This window comes from Pituophis catenifer, unplaced genomic scaffold (genome assembly GCF_029215685.1).
Source record: "Pituophis catenifer annectens isolate HBS135680 unplaced genomic scaffold, rPitCat1.0.hap2 SCAF_1, whole genome shotgun sequence".
NCBI classification, from domain to species: domain Eukaryota; kingdom Metazoa; phylum Chordata; class Lepidosauria; order Squamata; family Colubridae; genus Pituophis; species Pituophis catenifer.
In genome coordinates this window covers 217,085,944-217,112,742 of record NW_027256881.1, presented here as the reverse complement: position 1 = coordinate 217,112,742, position 26,799 = coordinate 217,085,944, and the positions used below count along the sequence as shown (strand labels likewise).

General features: G+C 39.3%; 1 protein-coding gene across 1 annotated transcript; it reads right to left on the bottom strand.

Annotated features, from left to right (window-relative positions):
* Positions 1 to 942: 942 nt before the first annotated feature.
* MCM6 (minichromosome maintenance complex component 6) lies at positions 943 to 25,574 on the bottom strand. Its single transcript, XM_070957026.1, has 17 exons — positions 25,353 to 25,574; positions 23,733 to 23,879; positions 22,815 to 22,925; positions 20,906 to 21,155; positions 17,849 to 18,014; positions 16,196 to 16,341; positions 15,430 to 15,580; positions 12,875 to 13,016; positions 11,511 to 11,652; positions 11,288 to 11,395; positions 9,574 to 9,729; positions 8,429 to 8,557; positions 8,033 to 8,194; positions 5,976 to 6,111; positions 3,574 to 3,738; positions 2,636 to 2,775; positions 943 to 1,224 (listed from the first exon to the last, which is right to left on the bottom strand). The coding sequence occupies exons 1-17, from the start codon at positions 25,457 to 25,459 to the stop codon at positions 1,111 to 1,113; spliced, it is 2,472 nt and encodes an 823-aa protein (XP_070813127.1). The 5' UTR covers positions 25,460 to 25,574; the 3' UTR covers positions 943 to 1,110.
* Between the last annotated feature and the right edge of the window lie 1,225 nt (positions 25,575 to 26,799).

Below are 26,799 nucleotides of genomic sequence, written 5' to 3'. Positions count from 1 at the left end.
ATGAGAATTAAAACGATCCTTGTAGCATGAGCCAACCTGAATTATCAGGACCATATACCTTTTTTTTTTTTTTTAATTTGATTTATATGCCGCCCTTCTCCGGAGACTCAGGGCGGCTTACAATGCGTTAAGCAATAGCCTTCATACTTTTGTATATTTATACAAAGTCAGCTTATTGCCCCCACAAACTGGGTCCTCATTTAACCTACCTTAGAAAGGATGGAAGGCTGAGTCAACCTTGAGCCTGGTAAGATTCGAACCTGCAGAAATTGCAGGCAGCTGTGTTAATAACAGGGTGCATTAAACCACTGTACTACTAAGGCTCTAATTTTCTTTAAATTAGATTCCATTTACATCTTAATCAGTGTGTACGTGAATTTCTTTCCATTTGATCAAGGCTAAATAACAAAATTAGCTTATTCCCAAATTATCGTAATAATATTTTAGCATCACAACTGTAAAATTCAATTTTGATGTTTGGACTAATGATCTTTATCCAGCAAGATCAACATATAAGGATGTGTAAAAGACTATAGAAATTGAATAAATACATAAACAATGAATAAAAGGCTTTGACCATGAAACCCCTGAACTTGTGGCATTCTGAGATCAGACAAACACCACACATGCTTTGAAAACTTTTGTCCCAAACATAAAACAAAACTTGGCTGTTTTTAGTTTAACAATGTGTTTTATCTTAGTAATTCCAACCTGAAAGTGGTATTCCAAAAGTATGAAGCAACGTATTTTCTGTGCCATGCATAAACAATTCATTCTGAAACTGAATGCATTTATAGTGAACTTTTTTTAATTTATTGGACACAAATAAGAAGAGATTTACAGAGTAAGATGGCACTACTGAACTACTGCATACAATTTTTAAAATGTAAAATACAGAAGCAGCAGATGTCAGCTCTGAAAAAATGGTTTCTTTTACCAGGTTTTACAACTCCTCCTTTTATCACTACAAAAGATTACTTAAAAAGGCAAGGTAGGCGAATTCCGAGATAAATCTCGGATTAGTCAGCTATCTACAACTAATGCGTATCAGCTAGTGAGCTATTATCTCACTGGTACGAAATGGATTTTGTAGCACTGCTTGCTCAGTCTCTAATCTTCCAGCAAGTAGTTAGGATTAACTACAAGGTAGGGGTCTTCGTCAAAGCTCTGTACCTCCACGGAATCTTTTAATCCCGAATGTGTGAGTTCAATTAGAATGTGATCCTGAAAGAGAGAATTTTTTGGTCAGATCATGTTTATAAAAGACCTGAAGTGCAATCAAACTAAGTGCAATCAGTTTCACCTTATGCCAATTTCCAAGTAGCAATTAATATTTTGCTATCTTAGTCTTGCTTGCTATATTATGATGAATACATCCATTTTTACAACGTTGCAATTTTAAAAGTCAGGAGGAGAAAGGTGTAATTTGCATAAATGCTAACAAAGCTTAACGTTGCATTTTTATATATTTCTGTTCTGAAACTAAAGACTTTCCATTTTTTAAGAATTCTAATGTTTATCTAGGAGTAAACACCAGCCTTTACACTAGGGGTGTCAAAACTCGATTTCATTGAGGGCCGCATTAGGGTTGTGTTTGACCTTGGGGGCAGGGGCGGGACCAACTTGACATCAGTTGTTTCAGGGGTGCCTGTGGTGGCCTGCCTGTGAAAATGGGTTCCCAATTTCCATTTTCGGCTGGGACAGCCTCCTGCAACCCTCTGCCAGCAAAAATGGAGTTCGGGAGGGCTGCACTCCATTTTCGCTGGCAGAGGGTTGCAGGAGGTCGTCCCAGCCAAAAAACGGAGATTGGGAGCCTGTTTTCATTGGCAGAGGCACTACAGGCCGGTCCTTCATTGTTTCCAGGGTGGCCTCACGGACCAGATCTAAGCACCCCATGGACCTTGAGTTTTACACCCCTGCTTTACACCATAACTCACAAATTTGATCCTGTTAACTCAGTGGCACACGTCAGTATAAAATGCTTTATGTGGTCCTTTACATATTTAAATACAAACCCACTTAACTCACAATTGCCTTGCTTAGGAACAGAAATTTTGGTCCCTGTTATGACTCTAAGTCAAGGACTGTCTGTAATAACGAATAAACTTCATTTATATCAATGAAGTTTATTGATTATTACAAGTAATCCTTGACTTAAGAGTCACAATTGGGACCAAAGTTTATGTTGCTAAGCAAGGCAATTGTTAACTGAGTCATGCCCTATTTTACAACCTTTTTTTCCACGGTCGTTAAGCGAACCACTGCCATCATATTCATCATCAAATCTTTATTTGGTTAGGCCAGCACGGTGAACAACTGCAGTTGTTAAATGAATCACATTAACAAAAGTTGTTAAACAAATCTGGTTGCTTGTAGGAAACCAGCTGGGAAGGTTGTAAATGGGGATCACATGACCCCAGGATGCTGCAACGTCAGATACATGCTGGTTGCTAAGCACCCAAATTTCGATCATGTGACCATGGGGATGTTGCCATAGTCATAAGTGCAAGGACCATCATAAATCACTTTTTTCCAATGCTGTTAGAATTTTGTATGGTCAGACTATATATAAGGAGCCTTGCATAATATCTGCGTTCAAACAGAACCCCAGGCCCTGGAGTCTATGTATACGTACATAGTGTGTAAGACGATGAATCACCCTTTCAATTATTTTCTTTTTATTGATGAGTTCTTCTTCAGAATCTATTTCAGATTCAATCTCCTTTAAATACCAGTTGATGAGCTCACTCTTTTTAAAGGCAGCATCATCATTTTCTGCAATCAGGAAAAAATATTTTTATAAATGTTACGTTAATAATACATTTGACAGGTATGTAATTTTAGCATACTTTAGCATATTCACATCTCAATTATCTTTATATCCTTGTAAAGTCTGATAAAAATGCTGTGTCTCCATGGCTAAGCAAGTTTATGGCTGACATGAAAACCACAGCATTTCGTACAAGGTCCCTGCCTGCACGAGAACTGAACAGATACATATCACAAAAGGAAAACACTCAAAAAAAGCAGTGCATTGGAAATAAAGCTTTTGCATAGCGATCTTGAAACTTATAAGTCATCTGCACTCTGAATATTATTCATATAGAATTCAATTCTTTTTCTTCTACCTTCGTAGCAACAGGATCCAGAGGTAGGATGTAGAGGTGAATTCTCTTAAATAATGGGACTGGGATGTATGCAGTTACTCAAACATACAAAAATAGGTGACTATGCCTATATCTATAGTATCATGGAGTTTTTCCTATAAAGATGGCAATTTTAGAGTAATTGGAACTCCCAGCTTTCAGCAGCGTTGTTGATCTATCTCTAGCTCGTGAATTGTCTTGTTCTGACTATCTAGAACTATCCAATTTCATTGTTCCGGATCAATAACCATACACATCTGAAAAAAGATTATAATATATCTGTTCTGTTTTATCAGGATTTATATTTAAAAATCTTCATTCCTATCAGAGGTGAAGGAAATCTGCATATGTTCTAACATCATTTGTCCAATGAAGGGCAGATCTTAGAAGTGGAGGATCCTTGCTTCCCCTGAGGGAAGGTCCTTACCTTCTTCAGATCTCCTTAGATGCATTACAATGAGGTTAGAGATTCTTTGATATTCAAGAAAACTAAGTCTCAGAGAAGCCTTTGGTGCCACATCTTTATTTGAATCATCTACAGGGTCACTGGTACCATTTACTAAGCCATTAGTAAGTATGTTGTCTTCCTCTCCTTGAAAACATAAAACAATTTTCATGCATTAGGCTGGAATTGATAAACCACGATGAAACTTTATCAAGAAATGAATGGGATTAATGAGTTTCTTGCTTCATTCATTCAAAATAAATACTCACAAGCCTAATGATTTCTATTTGTCAACTCATTTTCTCCAAAGCTTCTCTTATCATTCCTTGCAATAGGAAGGAATAAAGCCTATGCTGGTTTGGGAAACTTATTTTGAGAGGTTGAGGATTTCAAACTTGCTTTGGTTCAACCCTCCCACCAACACCCCTTTTTTTGAAGCTTTTAAATGGCTGTAAAAGAATGTAAACCTGGTCCCAGAAATGGAAAAGGGATGAACTGCAAAAGGAGCAGTAATAAAAAACAATAATAAAAAACAACTTATTTCTGGGAAAGAAGAAAGGGGTGAGAAAGAATCTCAAACTAACCCAAGTTTGATTTTGTTTTAAGATCTGAACAAAACTCTGATAGGTTTTCAAGATTCTGTTATTATACCCTATCACAATGAAAGCATTCCTGAAATCCTTGCTGTTCCTGTTCTTTGACTTTGCCTACCTCAAAGGGCTGACCCTGGCAAGGCAATGAGTTATATCCTCCTAGATTTAAAAAAAAAAATTTTTTTTTTTGCCCTTCAGGATGATTTATCTCATAATGTGTAACCATGTGGTTTATGGGTCTTTTTTTGTGATCTTGGAATCCCTTCTAACCATGATTGTTGAAAATTGATGGCAGTTTCTTTTTTCCTGAGGTGTAAAAAGGATAAAATTTGTGGTTGAAATCCTAAATAGCTAAAAAAAAATAAAATAAAGACCTCCCCTTCCCCAATGATTACAAATATGTGATGTGACTCTATTTATTTTGTGTGCTTCAGTTTCCTCAATATTGTGTTATATTTTTGTCTATTCAATATATGTATTTTTTTGCCCCTTGGGCACAAAAAACGGGGATCTTTACCAGAACTGTTTGAAAACATTCAGTAGGAACATTATTTCCCTTCATGTAACAAATTTTTTCCAACAAAAATATTCACTGACTCCTTTCTGCAACTATACAGGTTTGGAGACATTGTCTTAATTCCAAACTAAAAATTATGCTAGCTAGCTTTGTTTTTGGCACAATTTTCTCATACTACCATATTTTTTGGACTATAAGACGCACCAAGATTTTGAAGAGGTAAACAAGAAAAAAATAAGCTTTTACCCTCCCCGGCCCCCAGGAACACTCTGCAGGCCTCCCAAACCCACTGCGCTTCCTGTTTTTGCGAAAAACAGGACATGCACAGGCTTTGAGAGGCCTGAGTGCCCCTGGGGGCTGGGGAGGTCAAAACGTGACGTGTAGGAGGCCATTTTTCACAAAAACGGGGGCATTTTTGCCCTCTCCAGCCCCCAGGAGCACTCTGCAGGCCTCCCAAACCCTCTGTGCGCCCCATTTTTGTGAAAAACAGGCCTGTTTTTGGCCCCCCCAACCCACCCAATCATGTTTTTGCCCTCCCCAGCCCCCAGGAACACTCTGCAGGCCTTCCAAACCCTCTGTGCGCCCCATTTTTGTGAAAAACAGGCCTGTTTTTGGCCCCCCCAACCCCCCAAGTCATGTTTTTGCCTTCCCCAGCCCCCAGGAGCACTCTGCAGGCCTCCCAAACCCTCTGGGCATCCAGTTTTTGCCAAAAAGGGACGTGCAGGGTTTCGGGAGGCCAAAAATGGCTGTATTTGGTGTATAAGACACACCAACATTTCCACCCTCTTTTAGGGGGGAAAAAGTGCATCTTATACTCTGAAAAGTACGGTAACTCAGAAATTAGCCCAACATTCAATGAGTCTTACTCCCAAGTAAATGAGTAAAAAGCTCATACAAAGCTCTGCAATAAATCTCTCTTGGCATTTCACAATAGGTATGATGAAATAATGAAGATGTATAGAAAAAAGTTGAACCAAGTGCATTCAACTAAAAGCCTTCTGAAAATAAAAGCCTTCCTAAATTATCACTTAAAGTTAGTTAAAATGGTACCAAGCATATCTATGGTCAAGGCATTATTAAACTTAACAGTAGCAATAATTAAGTAAGATAGACTTAAAGAGGCCCAACATCACTCAAACTGGATTGGAAACAAGCAGACCCTAAGAAGTAACACTCAGGTGGCCCTGCTACTTTGCCTTTTTGCCTTTGGTGGGTATCTCCTCACTTGAAACCGACGTACACCCTGGGCTAAGACTTATCTGGAAATCACTCACTCGCAACTCCATCCTGATCCTCAGGCTCTTCAATTGATTGTTCTTCATCTTGGTCTAAATTGATATCTGGAGTTTCAACTCGGATGATAGATTTGTTCAATAATCTGAAAGCTTCCTTCACGTGTTTTGGATGAACCTTGTAAGAACATTTAGGGAGATTCAAAGGAAAGGATTTTGCTTCGTGTGTGTAGTATAGTATCACACAACACTCCTGCACAAATTTTACACATAAAGCATGGAAGAACACAACTGCTACCACAGATGGGAGTCTATGGTTCACCAGGTGCTGATGGACAACTTCCAGCAGCCTCCCCTATTAGCTGGGCTGGCCAAGGCTGCTGGGAACTGGAGTCAAGCAACAGCAGAAGAGACACAGATTGTTCTTCTCTGAGGCTTATTATTCCCTCTTTTTGGCAAGGAATAGAAAGAATAAATGACACTAGATTTATTGGAAAAGCCAAAGCTTTTTATATACATGAAGGAAGGCACATAAAATTACTCAATATGATACTTTTAATGAAGTTGGTACAGCACTGCACAACCTTGAATTACGAAATTGTTCAAGAATATATACTAAAGGCTTCCTTGATATACACATACCCTTTCAGGTAGTCCTCGACTTACGACCACAACTGGAACCAGAATTTCCATTGCTAAGCAAGGTGGTTAAGTAAGTCATGCTCAACATTACGACCTTTTTGCCACAGTTGTTAAGTGAATCATTTGGCCATTAGGCAAATCCTACTTCCTGCAAATAGCAATAGCACTTAGACTTACATACCACTTCACAGTGCTTTACAGCCCTCTCTAAGCGATTTACAGAGTCATCATATTGCTCCCAACAGTTTGGATCCTTCATTTTACCAACCTCGAAAGGATGGAAGACTGAGTCAACCCTGAGCCAATCAGGGTCGAACTCTGGAGTGAGCAGTGAGTTAGCCTGCAGTACTGCATTCTAACCACTGTGCCACCACGGCTCCTGTAAATACATGCTGGTTGACACGCGCCCAATGGTGTGACCATGGAGATGCTGTGCGTGTGAGAATCGATTGTAAATCACATTTTTCAATGCTGTTGTAACCACTAAAAGTGGTTGTAAATTCAAAGCAACCTGTAATCCAATTACTGAATTAATCTATTTTCTGAGCTTGCACAATAAACTAGCTAATCACACTAAGCTGCATATGCTAACCCACACAACGCAAACTCAAGATAAAGCTAACCATGGTTAGCATACTGAACAAATGCAGCTGTTCGATTTGCAGCTTACCTAATTAAGGGTCGGCATGAACACAAACTTGCAGATTGTTGTTTAAGTTGTACTTTTTGAATAATTACGCTGTCTCTTAAAACTATTCTTACCAAAATTAGAAATGGATAAGAAAGCACCAGGCCACTTAAAATTGAAAACTTTATAGATTTTTCAACTTGAATTCTTGCAATCCTACAATACCTATGCAAATATTAGATAGAGCGTATGAATAATTGGTGAACATTTGGAGTTTAAACAAGAGGCAACATATAATTTGGGATCCAAAGAAAAGCAGGGAAGGGACAGTTGACAGTCCTACTGATAGGAAGCCATGATGGAAATGCAGGGCTGTAGGGTCAGATTGCAAAGTTGAAAAATGAATCCAAAGAATGAATCGGCAAATCACCTCCATTCTACTATCCAAAAACCTGTGCAGATGCATCCAGGTACTCATTGCAGTTTAACTCAAGAGTATCTTACTAACCATAAAAATTTCCAGCAAACACTTTATTGGCAAGTATGGTATACGCCAGCGATTCCCAATCTTTCTGGCTCTGCACAGCGGTGGAGTTGGCAGCAAGGAGATGGTTTCATGTATGCACGCCACTTTCAGAAATGCAGCTTTGTGCATGCGCACTCACCCACCACTTCTGTGGCTCAGTTCCTAACAGGCTGTGGCCGGCACCTGGCCACAGACCATGGGTTGGGGACCCCGGTATGTGACATAAACAGGAACAAACAAATGGACCTAAACAAGGCAAGGAATGATCTCGATTCCCCTTTAAACTCCATCAAGTGTAGCTACCTCATCACTGCAATGCATCCGTGCCATGGCTTCTGACAATCGTATCATGCTTTCCAATTGTCGTACTGTGATTCTCCACGATGATTTTGTGACACCAGAACCATCCCTTTGGCGTAAGCGCTTATAGTGCTCGACAATAAAATCCTCCGACTCTTTAGAAATCTATTGGAAGTGGGGAAAATGATGAAAGTAACAGTCCGCTCTGCTATGGTGGAATTCAGTAAAATTTCCATTTAAACTTATTGCAGAATTACATCATGGATCAAGCAATAGAAGCCCTAACCTTTATAGAGAAATTCAGCGAGTCATTTCAGCAAATTGTACGTAAGTGCTAAAGAGCCTATATTAAAAATATACTATTTTTAAATAATAAGGAAGTTTAAAGATTCTCGTTACCTTTGGTTTAAATTGCCTGGCAAAGAGTAGGTATCTTCGGATGTCATCAAGTGTATACATACGATCAATCGATTCATCTATCCTAGAATGAAGATCCACAATGCGCCTTGCAATAGCATAATCTGTAACCTAGGGAAATATTAGGCACCATTACTAAAGGCATAAGGAGCAACATAATAGAAAAACCTTGGTATGTCTAGATCTCAATTACAAATATATTACTGTTATCTTACTCTGCTAAATAATTTTAACAGAAACTCCAAAAAGGGATCATCAATGACATGACTGAGTAACATCTTTATTTGGACAATGAGTTAGTTCATTTGGATTTTGTGACATTCTGTTTTAAAATTATTATGTGATTATATTAGGTTTATACTCTGCCTTTATTTTACATCATTCAATGATACACGTAATGCTTCTGCCTCTTAATAGCCCAACAATGATTGCATGACACGGGCTGGGTGGAGAGAGAGAGAATGAAAAGCCAGCTTTCTAACTACTAAACCAAAGTGCCACTCAAAATAAATACCACGATCACAACCAAGCTACTGCATCTTTAATAACTTTTACATAATGCTAACTCTACAACCAGCGGTTTCATAAATGTTTTTATTTCTCCCATTCTGCAGACTATTCTTATCACTGGCAGTAGCATCCCTCAAGAGTCCTTGCGTGGTTTATAAAGGGAGAAAAGAAAGGTGAATGTAATAAAGAGAGAGAGAGAGAATTTAATTCATCACTTCCGTCTTTTAACTTAGGTAAAAGGTTAAAAACATTGTCAAGTCAAACTTGGCTTCTGATGGATCCAAGCCATTTCATATGTCCCATGATCAGCACTTAACCAAGTATCACTCTGACAAGGTTATTCTTACCACTCCTGGTATATTAAATAATATGCTACTTCTAACTTTGTAACATTTGTATATCCTTAAGAGCTACTAATATGTTCAGAATGTTAGCATAGTGTAGGAAAATATATTAAAATATAATGCAGCTAATAAGTACAAAATCCCCTTTAAAATCCCCCTTAAAGGTAAAAAATATATATGAAAGAACAGATTAAAAAACACAGAATTGTAATTAATAAATTGCATATAATTTAATCTACCACGCATTACATATACTTGTAAATTCTGTGTTACCTCATTGCATTCATCCACAAGAATAAAGAAGAGATCAAATCTAGACATGATAGGGGCTGATAAGTTTATATTCTGTTTCAAAGACTTGGCTCTATCATAACGTCCACCGACTGGATTTGCTGCTGCCAAAATTGATGTCCTAGCATTTAAAGTGGCCTGTTAAAAAACAAAGAAAGTAAATAAAAAATATAACCCCCCCCAAAAAAAAACCTTCCTGAGAAAAATAGCTAATATGTACACATTTATTTCATAAAGCTGATCAAACTGGGAACAAATAGTAGAAAGCAGGAAGAACAGATTATATTCTTTCCCTCTCTTATCTTTAAAGACAGATATTACTAGGTCAAGCAGACATTTTTTGATGTATTTTGTTGGTAGATAGCAGAGGCTTCTGTTTAAGCCTTGAATCTAGGCTCAGTTACCATAAACCTACATAGCTAGCTCCATCCAGACTATGCATATCTGTCGGAAACAAAAACTGTAGCCTAAATAAAGAAGATGTTTTTAGTTCAGAGCAATCAAGGTACGATTGTTGCCTAAACGTCATGGAGCAGAGCAAAATGTTATTTTCAAACAGTTTGGAGCACCAAACTCCTCATTTTGCATTTTTCAAGCTGTTTTCCCAGCCAAAATCAGCCTGAAAAAGCAGACTGCGAGAGGAAGAGAAGCCAAGTGAGACGCTTCCCGGGTTTCCTCGTCTCAGAAGCAGCAAACTTGCACTCTTTCCCTCTCTGCTAGCCCCCTTCTTTGCACAGGATCGCCCAGCAACAGAGAGGGAGAAGGGGGCAGTGTTTCTGTGTGACACCCCTCAATGCTAGCAGCCACCACTTCCCTCTTCTCCCTCTCCGCTGCTGGGCGATCCTGTGCGAAGAAGGGAGCTAGCAGAGAGGGGAGAGTGCGAGGTTGCTGCTTCTGGGATGAGGGGACCCGGGAAGCGTCTGGGTCCAGCTTACCCAGCTTCTCTTCCTCTCGTAGCCAGCTTTCTCAGTCTAGTTTGACGCAGTCTCTCACTCTCACACACACACACAAACAGGTTGGATCTTTCTTTCCTCCTGCAACCCCCTCACCGGAAACCACTGGATTCCCTCCCCAACCCTGCCTATCCCATACAGGTACCACCCACATAAGTGACGTAGAGTTGGCCATGCCCACTCAGTCACATGGAAACACACACACCCCCGCCAGTCATTAGGGCAGAAAACCAGTTGTTAAAAAAAATTGGAGCCCTTGTGTGCTCCAGATTCCTTGGATTAAACAAGGTTATCTATTGGGATTCCATAAACATGATTCCTCTGTAGCAGCTCCTGGAATCTGGAATGAGGTTCCCCTGAAATCTGGATGGCCCCCGTCCTACTGATGTTTCGAAGGGGCTGGAAGATATGGCTTTTCTCCCTTAATGATTTTGTGTGCAATCTCTGCTATTGTTTATTCTTTTTCCTGCTTCTTATTGCATTTTTAAAAAAGTGATTTTACTTGGGACTGGAGCAACATATTAATTAATGTAGCCTGACTCCAAGTGACTGATGGCTTATACTTATGTAAAGACTGATTCTTTTATAGAGCATAACCTCTCTAAATAAACAATTTAGTCACAGAATAACATTCCGAAAAGAAATGACCAGAGTGGATCCTACTACATAAACCTGCCAAATAATCCATACTAATCCTAAAGACTAATAATATCAATTGGTAATTCTGGCAATGAATTGTTTACCTTAACTCCAGCCTTGGTAATGGATATAGTTTGCTGCTCCATTGCTTCATGGATGGCAACTTGGTCTCTCATATCCATTTTGTCAAATTCATCAATGCAACACACTCCCTGGGGAAGAATTGCAACGGGAGGCTTGTCAATTCCCACTTCCATTACTGGGATAAATAAAATGAATGGTTATTCCTTACTTGAAGCGGAAAGAATCACAATTTGGAGAACGTACATTATCTGCCAACATTAGTGCCCCAGCTTCGATAACGAATTCATAGGACTCTTCATCTTTCACCACAGCGGCAGTTAAGCCAGCCGCGCTCGAGGCCTTTCCACTGGTGTAGACGGCTCGGGGACTGAATTCTTCCACATGTCTGTTGGATCACAAATTGGCGACTCAATGAGCAGCAACTTTACAAAAGATAGCAACAGCAGCAGCATTTAGACGTATACAGATAGGCCTCAACATGACCGCAACTGAGCCCAGAATTTATGCTGCTAAGTGAGAAATTTGTTACACGAGTTATGCCTCAATTTACGACTTTTCCCACCACATTTGTTAAGTGAATCATCGCAGTTCTTAGTAACACGCTTAAGTGAATCTGCTTTCCCGATTGACTTTGCTAGTCAGAAGGTCACAAAAGGGGATCGTGTGTCCTTAGGACACTGCAACCGTCATAAATGTGAGTCAGTTTTCAAGTATCCGAATGTAAATCACATGACCATGGGGATGCTGCAATGGTCATAAGTGTGAAAAATGGTCATGTCATTTTTTTCAGTGTGGTTGTAACTCCGAATGGTCACTAAATGAACTGTTGTACGTCAAGGACTACCTGTTCACTGCCCCATAGTGCTTTATAACTGTCTTGATTCTCCTTTTACCAACCTTGGAAGGATGGAAGGCTGAGTCAACCTTGAGCCAGTCAGGATCGAACTCCAGACTGTGGGCTGAGTTTGCCTGCACTACTGCACTTTAACCACTGTGCCACCAATGCTAGGGTGACATAAGTGCAAAGCATAAGACTAGATTCTGAATAAACACTCATCAGCAGCAAATAATAATAATAATCTGTGATAAGACTTGTCTCCTGCTTTGGATTCAAATAATAAATAGCACTCTGAAGCTTGCATGAAGTAGTCCTCGATTTACAACAGCAATTAGGACCAGACTTTCCATTATTAAGCGATGTGGTCGTAAGCATGACCGCATCGCTTAGTGATGACAATCCCTAGAGTTCTGGTTGTGAATTTCATAGTCTTTAGATAAGGCAACTTCCTGATAAAATTTTATTTTTGAGTTTAATCATCTCTTCAAAACTTTGCACAGCTGTACTAATTCTATGTCAGGCAGATGTTTCCTAAAAAGACCAAAGTAGATCATATTTGGGTCAAACATTTGCAAGATTTCATTATATCTTTTCATTTGTTGTAAAAGAATGTTGCAACAATTGTACTCCACTGAATATTTGTTTAAAAAGCTAGCAATACAGCATAATCTTTTCAACTTTTATCAAAAAATTATTTCACATATATGCAGAGATCTGTAAGCCATGTTGATCGTACAGCTAACCTTGCCATAGTGTTAGAAAAACTTACTTTAAAAACTGGCTTTTGGCAGTACTTGGATCACCAACTACGCAAACATTGATGTCACCACGTAATGAAGTGCCCTCTGCTGTTGTCTTAGGAACTCCACCAAATAGCATGAGTAAAATCCCTCGCTTTACTTCATCATTACCTAGATCACAGCAAGTGAATGTTAGACGTATTAAAGATTTTAGAAATGCACACATTCAAAATAAATTCCTTGGGTAAATGTATATAAATTAAAAGGCAATTTACTTTCCAGCTATTGTGATGTTGGCCTTAAAAAATGCTCAAAACTCATTGCTTATAACTGAGCAGCATCAAACAGGTCAAAGAATCATAGGAAATTCTCCACATTCATTATTTCATCCCATCTTTTCAAGATGTACAGAACATGAGCAAAAAGCATTACACTGGAACATTATGTCATAAGGCCTCCTTATAGCCTGTAATCTAATCTTAGCTTGACTTTAGACTGCTTATTGTATGTTTTGTGTGCTTTGAGTTTGTTTTTGATTCCTGGTAACAGGCTGGTTAAGCCACTGAAGTTTTCATGGCAAGATTTTCAGAAATGGTTTGCCTTTGCTTCCTTCCTAGGGCTGAGACAATGTGACTGGCCCAAGATCATCTAAGTGGCTTTATGCCTAATCTGGGTCTAGAACTCAGTCTCCCAATATATAGCCTGGTCCCTTAAATGCTAGACCAAACTAGCTATCTACTGCATGACATACATATATACACCTTGGCTCTACCCACAGTGCTTGGAATCTACTAAGACCTCAAAAATTGTGGATGTTTTGTGCATGATAAATAGCTACAATAATCGTTTAAAATATTTGGAGAAAAAATCTACACCCGATTTCCAAAAAGAACACTAGCCTGTGTCATTTATAAACATTTGGTATTTTTTAACAAGGGATAAGGAAGAAACTTTTTGAGCAATTTGACCACTTTAGAAACTATGTGAATGATGTAGTTTTTAATGCCTTTTCCCCTTCCTTTAATATTATTCACATTATTAGTGTAGTCATATATATGTAAACATATTTAACTTTATTTTTCTATTATTTCATTTGTTATAATAAAGTATACTGTAGATATTCGTTATTTTATATCTTTCTATGGCACTGAATATAACTATTCGTAAAGAGAAGTCCTTTCTGGGGAAAAGGTTAAGAACCAACAAAACCTTTCAGAGAAAGATTGGAGGAGACAAAATTATTTTCACCAATGAACAATTTGTTATGAATCATCTCTCACTATGTTTTGGAGGGCCCCAATCTCCAGAAGGAACTTTCCAAAGGACTTTGGGGGGTGGGGGGAATAATAAAATTTGTCTCCTCCATTCATGGCAACTCTAGATTCAGCCCATTATCTCTAAAATATGCCTAAGTCAGAGAATAATCATGGTTCAAAAACAGTCTATATTGGACTGCTGACACAAGATAGTTTAGCAGGCCAATGTTGCCTTCAGTTAAAATAAGCAATTTAAAATAATCTGTGAAACATAGTCCAAGTTTATCATTTTGTTATTAAAGTGCAACGGTTACTTGATAAGCAGAGACAATAAGGTATACTGATTAAAAGATTATGGCAAACTTCTGAGTCCTTTCTCCCTTCAATATCTATGGAGATTCTCGGTCATCCAAGTCATGGTTGTCCCAAAGGTGCTTTTTTTCAAGAGGCAACTGGACTTTCTGGTTTTTCTTTGAAGATGTTTCGCTTCTCATCCAAGAAGCTTCTTCAGTTCTGACTGGAAGGTGGGGAATGGAAGTGTTTATACTCCCTGCAGACAGCTGGACATTTGCATTCTTTTAGCGGGTCATTAAGATCACCTGGAGGTTTATCTGTGTCATCAGTACCATCTGAGTGGTGCAAATTGGTGCGGAGCCTTCTTGGAACTGTTGAAAGGACTGTGTTGTAGATTGGACATAGATGATGTCATATCCCCCCCCCCCCCCGTTGAGAGATGGCTGTTCAATTTTGGGATTAAAGAGGCCATCTATGTCAGAATTGAACAGCCCTCTCTTAACAGAGGAGGAGGGATATGACATCATCTATGTCCAATCTACAACACAGTCCTTTCAACAGTTCCAAGAAGGCTCCACACCCATTTGCACCACTCAGGTGACCCTGAGGATAGAAATAAACCTCCACTAAAAGAAGCAAATGTCCAGCTGTCTGCAAGGAGTATACATCTTTCCATTCCCCACCATCCAGTCAGAGCTGAAGAAGCTTCTTGGATGAGAAGCAAAACGTCTTCAAAGAAAAACCAGAAAGTCCAGTTGCCTCTTGAAAAAAAAAAACACCTTTGGGTTCTCCCTTTGATGGATTGCCAGCCACTTCAAGTCAAATACAGGCATGTGCATGTGTCTGAAGCCTATATTATTTTCTGGATCACAAACACATACTACACACACACACACACACACATACACACACACAGACTCCTAACAATTAATTGTTCTGATCTCTTCAGAAGAGATAATATTTATGGAGAGAGTTCGAGATTAGAGTTTATATAATTCTTTTGAAAGATTTCCAAATAATTTTTAAGATCTTACCATGTATGGTGGGAAAGAGGCTTGTACAAAGGTTATGGTACAGGTTTTTATCTTGGCTCATTTCAAATACTTTTTCCCATTCCATTACAGACATCTGATTTTTAATGCTTTCTGCAGTTTGTTCCTCGTCTCGAAGTTCTTTTCCTCCGAACTAAGATTAAGACAAAATAACAACAAATTCAAAATACTGCAGCAAGTAATTCAAGAAAATTTAAATCCAGAGTCATCAAATCAAGAGAAAAAAAAATTATGGATTGTGTTATTCCCCCATGAATAATTTTTAAAGTGAAATGACAGTGAAGAATGTGTGATCTCAGAACACAGGTGGCAGAACAATCCCAAAATTAAAATAACTTCCATGTGCAGAAAGCAAATGTATCAGGGGAAGAAATCTTCTAGGGAAAAGTTATTGTTGATTTTGCAGTCAGTACCTATAGAAGAAGCTGCAGCAGCCCAACAATTCTACCCCCTCATTCTTATGCTGGACAACCTGGTGAAGGCTTGTCAGAGCTCAGAGATCTATTTTAAATTGGAGCTCTATTTTAAATTGGGCAAATTTGAATGCAATGCATTTAAAAATAAATATTGCATGATTTATTTATTTATTTTTTTGCTAATTATTTAACCACATACTATTATCAACACATAAAAATGTTTAGGCAAAAACTTCCAACATTCAGTAAGAGGGAGTAGAACAACAATAAAATCCCACAACTGGTTTATTTAAAATGATCCTTGCCGTTATTTTTCCCTTATCAAGACTCACCCTTGGGTTTGTTGGGGCCACGTAACAGGCCAGAAAGACCAATTTATAGGACAACTCTCTGACTCCAAGTGCCCGAAGACCTCGGATGCCTTCACTTTCATAGCCTTCTTTTCCAGTCACACGAGAACCAGTTTCTGCTCGTACGCCTATAAAATTAGGACTTTGAAAGTTGTGTTTTGAATATACTGGGGAAAATAAACCCAGCTACCCACAAATATCCTTCTAAAGAACTGAAGAGGACATTGGGCAGGCTACCATCAGGGTCCCAATTCATGCCTCATATTAAGTCGTGGATAGCTTTAACCATAGGTCATTGAACTAGCCACAGGGACCAGGATTCATACATAGCGCTAAGCTAAACTCCATGAAAGTTTAATATATCTAACCCTCAAAAGAGAATAGTTCTACGATTTTAGAGCAGTAGAATAATAGCAAAACAGCCATCTGATACAGCCATTTTAAAAATCAGGCAGTGCAGATACTTGGTGATTGTTCAAACTTCCGCCAGATCTCTGCAGGAGGTACTTACAAACTGGGCCCAAAGGTTGACACCCCGTGGTCACATGGTATCTCAGATGCTTAGCAACCAGCCTACACTTACAACTGTTTGCAGCATCTCAGTCATGTGACCATGTTTCTGCTTTTGCTGAAAAAGTCTCCATTTACTTAGGTTTTCAGCATTAATTGGCCCATAGCGAACCATTGGTTTACTTAACAACTGCGGTGTTCACTTTATGATCACTATGTTGGCTTAACTGCCAAAAAAAAAAAAAAGTCACGTGATTTATGACTGTCATGACTTATGACCAGAGGTGGGTTTCAGCAGGTTCTGACCAGTTCTGGAGAACCAGTAGTAAAAATTCTGACTGGCCCCGCCCCCATCTATTCTCTGCCTCCCAAGTCCCAGCTGATTGGAAGAAAATGGGGATTTTGCAGTAACCTTCCCCTGGAGTGAGGTGGGAATGGAGATTTTACAGTATCCTTCCCCTGGAGTGGGGTGGGAATGGAGATTTTACAGTATCATTCCCCTGCCACGCCCACCAAGCCACACCCACAGAACCGGTAGTATAAAATTTTGAAACCCACCACTGCTTATGACTAATGACGGGCAGGCTCCATTAAGGTCGTAAGTCAAGGACTACATGTAATTATGTGATTCCTAACCTGCAATTTAAAGCAACATATTTTAAGACTACAGGTAGTCCTCGATTTACAAGTTCATTTAGTGACTGTTTGAAGTTACAATGGCACTGAAAAAAGTGACTTATGACAGTTTTTCACAATTACCAGCGTTGCAGCATCCCCATGGTCACGTGACCAAAATCCAGACAATTGGCAAATGACTCGTATTTATGACGGTTGCGGTGTCCCGAGGTCGTTATCACCTTTTGTGACCATCTGATAAACAAAGTCAATGGGGAAGCCAAATTCACTTAACAACTGGGTTACTGACTTATAACCTCCAGCAATTCACTTAGCAACTGTGGCACAAAAGATCGTAAAATGGGGCAAAACTCATATAACCAATGTTTCACTTAGCAACAGAAATTTTGGGCTCAATTGTGGTCATAAGTTGAGGAGTACCTGTATACCATATACTAGGAATATATGAAACATCTTCAATACTGAAGACTCTAGATAGGAGTCACCAACCTGGGGTAGACAGTTGAGATACATCTGGCACAACAATGAGAGACCCTGTGAAGTCACACTTGTCACCAGCCTGCGCAGACTCTACAGCTTCAGCACGCAAGATGACTTCGACGCTGCGAGGAATGCTCCCCCGAGGCAATTCAGCCTGGGTTTCTTGAATGCGAACCTGGGAATGCAGGAAAGAGACCTTCAAATGCCTGACCTTAGCATGATTAAAAATTAAACCTCAATATTTCTAGCACACAGACTTGGAAAAACAAAAAACAGATGTTTGTGTTTTATTCCAAATTGACATGTAGCTAAAGAAGTTCTAAAAGAAAGCAAAAGGAAGATCTTTAAACTGATTCCCTTTAACTTCTGAACTAGGAAAACAACAAATCTTAGGAGACATAACACCAGAAAAGCAAGCTTATTTTTATCCTTGGTTATGGCAAAAAGCAGAAATAAGATATTTGGGGGATGGGGGTGGGGTTGTTATTAAAACAACAACAAAGAAAATAGAAATTTCACAAATAAGCATTAAAATAGATACATGAATTGATTAAGTTGGTGTTAACGCACTTTTTTTGGTAACCACAATCTCATAATTTGTGAAAAACAAAAACTTGCATACGATAGCTAAAAGAATAATATGAAGATAAATGTATATACGTAAAATCAGAATGTATTATATTATTATAATATAATTATATCATTACTAGAATTGTTAAAATCTATGAGAAGGCAAATATTGAATTGTGAATTACAAAAGCAGAATATACATGCTGATACGGAAACCTGTAAAATTATATTACACACAGTTGTGCTGCTTGTGTTTATTTCTTTGTATTTGTATTTGTATTTGTATTTGTATTTATATTTTCTTTTTCTTTTTTTACTTGTGTTTTTTAAAGTTGGAAAATGTTCAATGAAAACTATTTAAAAACAAAAAACGATAGCTAAAAGTATCTTGTCAACAGCTCTACTTTTCTAATAAGTTATAAAATACACCAAATTCCACTAGAGATCCAGTATTAATTCAGATATAGTATAACTGGTGAGCTGTTAAGACAGGCTTGTGAAGATTATACTGTGACTCCTTTGAACCAGGAGTCTCATGCCTCACTGCACCAGCAATGAGAACATCAGAGGGGAAATAAGATATGGCAAAAGGCAGGAAGAGGCACTAATATCTGGTTCACATTGTACCCAAAATTCACATATTTAAGTACAGGTAGTCCTCGATTTATAAATCGTCAAAGTTATGATGGAACACAAAAATGGGACTTACCACCCGAATGAGAAATTCTAACATTGGCTCCCCACTGCAGTTATGTTACTGCATCTTGGGCATTTGGCAACCAACTCGCATTTATGGCTATTTGAGTAACAGAATAACAGAGTTGTAAGGGACCTTGGAGGTCTTCTGTTCAACTCCCTGCTCAAACAGGAGACCCTATGCCATTTCAGACAAATGGTTGTCCAATCTCTTCTTAAAAACTTCCAGTGATGGAGCACCCACAACTTTTGAATGCAAGCCGTTCCACTGTTTAATTGGAAATTCCTCACTGTTAGGAAATTTCTCCTTAATTCCAAGTTGCTTCTCTCCTTGATTAGTTTCCATCCATTGTTTTTTATCTTGCCTTCTGGTGCTTTGGAAAATTTATTTATTTATTTATTTGTTTCCATTTATATACCACCCTTCTCCAATAGGACTCAGGGTGGTGAACAGCCGAAATAAAAACAGAACATACAAAATTTAAAAGCAGTTTAAAATAATTAAATATTTTTTTTGGCCGTAATTTAAAATCAATTAAAATTTAACTCAAAACTGTGGGATCAAGCCAGCCCAGCTAGTTGAAATAAATAAGTTTTCAGGGCCCGACGAAAAATCTGGAGGTCTGTTATTGTACGTATCTCTGGGGGGAGGTTGTTCCAGAGGGTGGGCGCCGCCACAGAGAAGGCTCTCCCCCTGGGGGTCGCCAGCCGACACTGTCTGGTGGACGGCACCCTGAGGAGGCCCACTCTGTGCGAGCGTACTGGCCGGTGGGAGGCTATTGGTGGCAGAAGGCGGTCTCGTAAATACCCCAGCCCTAAGCCAGGGGTAGGCTGACTCCCTCTTTGTGGCAGCCCCTTCAAGATTGGAACACTGCTATCATGTCACCCCTATACCTTCTTTTCATTAGACTCAACATACCCAATTCCTGCATGTTTACTCTCCAGGCCCTTAATCATCTTAGTTGCTCTTCTCTGCACTCTGCTCTAGTCTCAGCAACTTTTTTTTATGTGACCAAAACTGGATGCAGTATTCCAAGTGTGGTCTTACTAGAGCTTTATAAAGTGATACTAAGACTTCCAAATGATCTTGATTCTATCCCTGTTTATGCAACCTAGGATTGCATTAGCTTTTTTGGCAGCTACAGCACACTGCTGGCTATATTTAACTGACTGTCCATTAGAACGCCAAGATCCCTGTCACAGTTTCTGCTATTAAGCCTCGTTTCACCCAGTCTATATGTGTACTCTTGGTTTTCCTTGCGTTAAGTGAAAAACATTACTTTTCTCTACACTGAATTTCATTTTGTTAAATAGGGCCCACTGTTCAAATTTGTCAAGATCCATCTGGATCTTGAGCCTACCATCTGGGGTGTTGGAAGACGTATTGAGCCTTTGGAGCATCTTGCTCGTCAGAAAAGCTATCACAAAGCAAATAATGGATTCACTTAAGTGCTCACTTACAATAGCTGAATCTGTTTAATCATCATCATCTTTTCTTGGCCCCATAATCCCTTGCGGGGTGGAGTCTGGGCAACTGAATGGAGTTGAGTGTTTACTGGCCGGATGCCCTTCCTGTCGCCAATGCAGAGTTATAGCTGAATGTGTTTAATGACCTTAGCAAAAAAGGTCATAGAATAGGTCGTGTCGTGACACACTTTATTACCATCATGATTTATGATTAAAATTGTGGACTCTATTACAGTTGTAAGTTGAGGACTTCTTGCAGCCTGCCTGAGAAATTGAACTGAGAATAGCACACTGTTGTTTAAAAACCAAAGGCAGCAATTCCAACGACAATACCTTTTGGAAGTCAACAAACCGGGATCTGTTTGTATCCAGAAGAAATCGCTTCCTATTGGCACAGACTGGGTTTCTACAGATGTTGGGCTGTGTGTACTTGAACTGCTGCTCCACGTCTTTTATCACCGTCTGGCAATCCAGACAGAGAAAGGTTCCACTGACAAGCTCTGGGTGAACAGGGTGGGTGCGAACTACCTGTCCACTTATACGCATGAGGGATCCGATGCGAGCTGACGTCATTTCTCGAATTCTTTTCAGAAAATAAAAAGTCAAATTTAAAACCTTTTCATCTTTAACACACAATTCAGAAAATCAGATTACAATTACCCAGCTGACTGTAGCCTATTGTTTTCTATGGAATGGTAGCCTTGGCCAAGTACAAGGCTTTCTGTAACTAAGGAAAGAATGTTCCTGCTGTGCTATCGGTTAAGACAATGCATATGGCTGTGCTGACGTCTGTGACATTAGGAGCAGAATGTAATCAACCCCTTATAGCAGTGATTGCTAACCTTTTTGCCGTTGCATGCCAAAAATGGGGGGGAACGTGGGAGGGCACACACACGTGCCCACACCCATAATTCAGTGCCCGGCCCCCGTGCATGCACACGTGACCCCACCGCGCTCCCCCTGCTTTTGGCATGCGACAGCAAAAAGGTTACTGTGAGGCTTTCTTGGAGCCTGGAGAGGGCAAAAACAGCCTTCCCCATCCCCCGGAGGCTGGAAGCGGCCCATTTCCCAACTTCTGGTGGGACAGCAAGGCCCGAAAATCAGCTGGCTGGCACGCATATGCATACTGGAGCTGAGCTAGGGCAATGCTCGCGTGCCCACAGATATGGCTCCACGTGCCACCTGTGGCATGCGTGCCATAGGTTCGCCATCACGGCCTTATAGCATTATAATCCAGGAACATCAGTTGCAGAATTTCCACTATGCTCCACTTAGCTTTTAAAATGGCTTGGGTAAGATACCTTTATTAAATCCTATACAAATTTCAGATGAAAAATTGCACAAGTGCAAGACTACATTAGACAAGCTGTATGAAACTTTGAGACTATCTTTTATATACCCGATAGAAAACAAATATTGCAAAAGTATTTTTATTTATTTGTTTATGGGGTGCTCAGCAATATAACCATACATAGGCAAGGAATAAAAACAATCCAGATGAAACTAAGCCAATTCACCATTCAGGCAAATAGTTACACCAACACTGTCCCTGAGGCTTAATGAAACAACCAAGTCATTGCAAGCTTTCTGAAAGTCAAATATATGCAAACATCTGAGAGGAAAATATCTCAGAAGAGTAGTGATTGAACAGGTATGCTTCCATGGTCCATATATACGACAGCCTGTAAATGAAGGGGCGTGTAGCAAGCTCATATTTTTGTGTCTTAGCAGGTGGACATAATGACACACAGGCTAACAAAATGCTCCTTCCGCTTATTTAGAGACAAATTGCATAGATTTGCCAGTAGCCTTTGCTTATCTATTCAGGGCAATGCCAGAATGGATTCTCCTGAATTGTGGATAATCACATGCAGAAATGCCTTCAGTACCAAATTACTACCCTGTTTCCCCGAAAATAAGACTTCCCCGGATAAGCCCAATCAGGCTTTTGAGTGCATCCGCTAAAATAACACCCCCCCCTTGAAAATATTTAAATGCACGCGCAGCCGGTCCCCATTTCCTCTGGTTAGGGAGTCAGCGCTGGAAAAATCAGGTAAAATGGCAAGAGGAGCCCCGTCTTGCTCCACGCGTCCCAAAATAATAAGATCTCCTCGAAAATAAGGCCAAGCGCTTATTTCGGTGTTCAAAAGTATATAAGACAGGGTCTTATTTTTGGGGAAACACGGTATTTCCTTGTTACATAACACTGTAAAAGTGACAATTTAAGCATTAAGATTCTTACTTGTGCCTGGTAGGTAAATCTTGGAAGGCCACATAAAAATCTTTGTTAGGAGGAACATTTCCATGATCTTTGGCAAATGTTTTTACAGCCCGACACAAGAAAGGGTACACTCTAAAATAAAAGACAGATTTGTAAGAGAAAGAATTACGTAAGCTTTTGCATCACCCTGACTCTCTGGGTATGTTATAAATTTCTGTTGGCTTAGAAGTTTAATGAAACAGACAATGTTTAATGCAAGTTAAGTTTACAAGTATAAATACTGAATTATTTCCCACAAGTCATAGGATTTTGTAAACCCTGAGTTTCTGTTTCTATTTTAATTTAAAAGGCTGGACATTATAGGAAGCAACTGCCAAACTATCTTGAGATGCGAATGATAAATCATAATTTTTCTTTAATTTTTCTTAAAGTAAGCTTTATAAGTTTTTTTTATCCACAAAGTTAATATAGGTAGATCTCAACTACAACCAAAATTGAGTCCAAAATTTCTGCTGTTAAGTGAAATATTTGTTAAGTGAATTTTGCCCTATTTTACGATCTTCCTTGTCACAGTTAAATTAGCAACATGGTTGTTAAGTGAATCTGGCTTCTCCATTGAGTCTCATTAGTCACAAAAGGTGATCATGTGACCCCAGGACACTGCAGCCATCACAAATACAAACCAGTTGCCAACCACCTGAATTTTGATTATGTGATCGTACAACAGTCATATGAAAAACAGTAATGTCACTTTTTTCAATGCTGTTGTAACTTTGAATGGTCACTAAACAAATGGTTGTAAGTCGAGGACTACCTACCTTAAGTAATTCCCTGATACGCTTGAAAAATTTTCCATTAAAACCAAGAATATTCAGACTAGTGATCTTGAAACTACCACTTTTATGATGATTATTGTATGAACATTTTGGATATTCTTACCTATAGAACTCTTCTTGGATTGTGGTAGCAAGTTGTTGATTGAATTGCTCCAGATCTTCAAAACTTACAGTTAAGGTGTTTCTCTCTGGACGAATTAGCTCTTCTGCATCTTGCAAGTATTTAACTTCTCCATCACAATTCTGGAATCTTTTAGGGAACAATTTTGTAGAATTATTTCCTACACAGCCAGTTTAATTATGCATTACCATTATGTAGTTAATATGAAAGGATTATACTGAGACCCCCCCTCCCATTACTTAAATATTTCTGTGAATGGAAATTATTCTCTATGTAACCTTTCAAATTACAAAGTTTGACACAATTATCTCTGAAAATTAACAGATGTTTTTTCTACAAAAGTAATAAAACATTAACAAATCAGTTCTGAACTGGGTAAATTAAAAAAAGAAAACATTCGTTTAGGTTAAATTTTTTCCATCTGATGAATTAAAATCAGTTCAAGGAAAAGTAGCTTGTTTTGATGCAACATTGTAAAATAATTTCAAGCAAATGTAAACAACCTTACCCGATTTAGTATATCAATAATATCAACTAAGGTTTTATTCTTTAATAGATAAATATACAAGCCTTGGTGCAGTTTACTTTTCATTCTCTTACTCAGAAAAGAAATGAATAAACAACTGAATTTATGTGGGGGTAAATAAACCAGGATAGCATTGCTAAAAAAATAATAATCATGTAGCACATAAATGTTCAGCTGCTTAAGAAGCAGATTGAGTTATTTCTGCTATTCATTTATTAAAGGGATATATTCCACTATTGCTTTAACGTTGCTGTTTATTAGAATGTCATCCTGCTTTATCCTCCAGACAAATAAATACAAGGTACCCAGAGTACTTTTATTATTTGATACATGAGATAATAAACAAGAAACTCAACATCCAGAATGTACAGTTCCTGTATTTCCTAGAACAGGATCTAAGCGCATTCATATATCTAACCTCAAAAATTTCGGAGAAATACAGTCAAATCCATTGAAGGGCTGTAGAAAGATACCAGGACCAGAACTGCAACCTTAGGATGTGTGGAATACAAAGTTTTCCCCTCCACTTCATCACAAAAGATTGCATGTGTATAAAACCACAAATGTCATCTCGATGAGCCAAGCTTGATCTGGGCTAAAAAGCAAGAAACTGTTGAGTTCCAGTCCTGCCTTAACCATGAAAGCCAGCTGGGTGGACTTCAGCCAATCATTCTCTTGTCAGCTCATCCCACCTCACAGGGTTGTTGTTGCAGGGACAGCAGGAGGGGGAGGCTGTGTGGGATGTTTGCCACCTTGGGTTTTTTTGTAAAATAAAAGCGGGATAAAGACAAATAAAGAAAGTAATAAAAAAAAATAAATGGTATTTCTTCAGGGCTACCTATGTTGGAAAGCTGCAGCTTTTATAAGGAATTATTTGCATTCTGCATTATTGCATTCTGCAAACAGCGCCCGCGGAATTGGAACGGCTTTACTCCAGGTGTAGTTTTTAACCCAGTGAATGCAGGAGAAATGGAGGCAAAACACACGCCCCCCTCCCCCCCCCCCAAAAAAGATGCTGTTGTGTACAGTGGAGCCCACCATCCACCACCCTGTCTAGAACCAGGGCTGTCACTCACTGTTCGAGAAAGTCCTGAAACAACTTTTGGCATTTCTCGGCCACCTCATCGCGGAGCTGTTTCTGAGCAGCGGCCAACCCAGCCTCCCCGGCGGCTACCAGATCCATGCCAGTTCCTCTCCCCTCCGACAGCCACCCGGGCAATGCTGAGAATTCGCGCCACTGCTGAACCCCGCGTGGCCCAGCCTAGCCAATCGGAAGCTTCACGGTGGAACGCCCGCCCCCTTCGAATGTTCCCCGGGGAGAACTTTTCGCGCCAAATGCGAGTCAAAGGAAGAGGAAGCAGAAAGTAGGGGGAGGAGAGGAAGTGGGGAGCCACGCACGGCGTTGCAAGGGCAGTCTGGGAGTCGGGAAACCGAAAGGCGGGAGGGGTTAAACCTTGGTTGAAAACCACCGCCAAGTACGATCGTTGCGTACTTGATTGCGGAAGCGTTAAGTCAGTTTTGGAGGAAAGGGAGGGGAATGCACCACACAATGCAAGTCTTACAAGTGACTTTGCAGAAGTAAGCGACGTTGCTCTTGCAGGAACGAGCAAGAGATAGTGGGAGAGAAAAGTGGCTTGCTTGCAGAATGCCGATCTCCCCTGTAGAAACAGAAAAGGGGAAGGATGTCATTCAATGCTCTTTTTTTTCCTCGTAAGTGTTCGATTAAACTCGATTAAACCCAACATGCCTTTTATTTTAGATAATCAAATCTCAACTTAGATTCATATAATTATAGAGCCACAGGTTGCAAAATACCAATGACTTAGTTGACAGCAAATAAGGAATGTTTTCTGCGCGTCTTGTCGTCCGGGGTTTGCGGGTAGTTAACTGCAGTCCTAATGTTTTACGTTACCACGGACTTCAGCGGATAATTAGAACTGCAGAAAAAACAATTGCTACCAACCTACCTTCCATTGAGGACCTGTCAAAAAGAGGGCTGTGAAAATATTTACAGACCCCTCGCATCCTGGACATAAATTGTTTCAACTCCTACCCTCAAAATGACGCTATAGAGCACTGCACACAGAACAACTAGACGCAAGAACAGTTTTTTCCCTGAACGCCATCACACTGCTAAACAAATAATTCCCTCAACAGTCAAACTATTCACATTAGGCTGCATTACTATTACTATTACTATTAGTCTTATCATTCATATCACCAATCTCCTACTTATGACTGTATGACTGTAATTTGTTGCTGTATCCTTACAATTTATATTGATTGTTTCCTAGTATGATTTGATTGCTTATTTGTACCCTGTGACTATCATTACCTATTGTATCTTATGATTCTTAACGAATGTATCTTTTCTTTTTATGTACACAGAGCATGTGCACCAAAGACAAATTCTTTGTGTGCCTAATCACACTTGGCCAATAAAGAATTCTGTTGTTCTGTTCTGTTCTGTTCTGTTCTGTTCTGTTCTGTTCTATTCTATTCTATTCTATTCTATTCTATTCT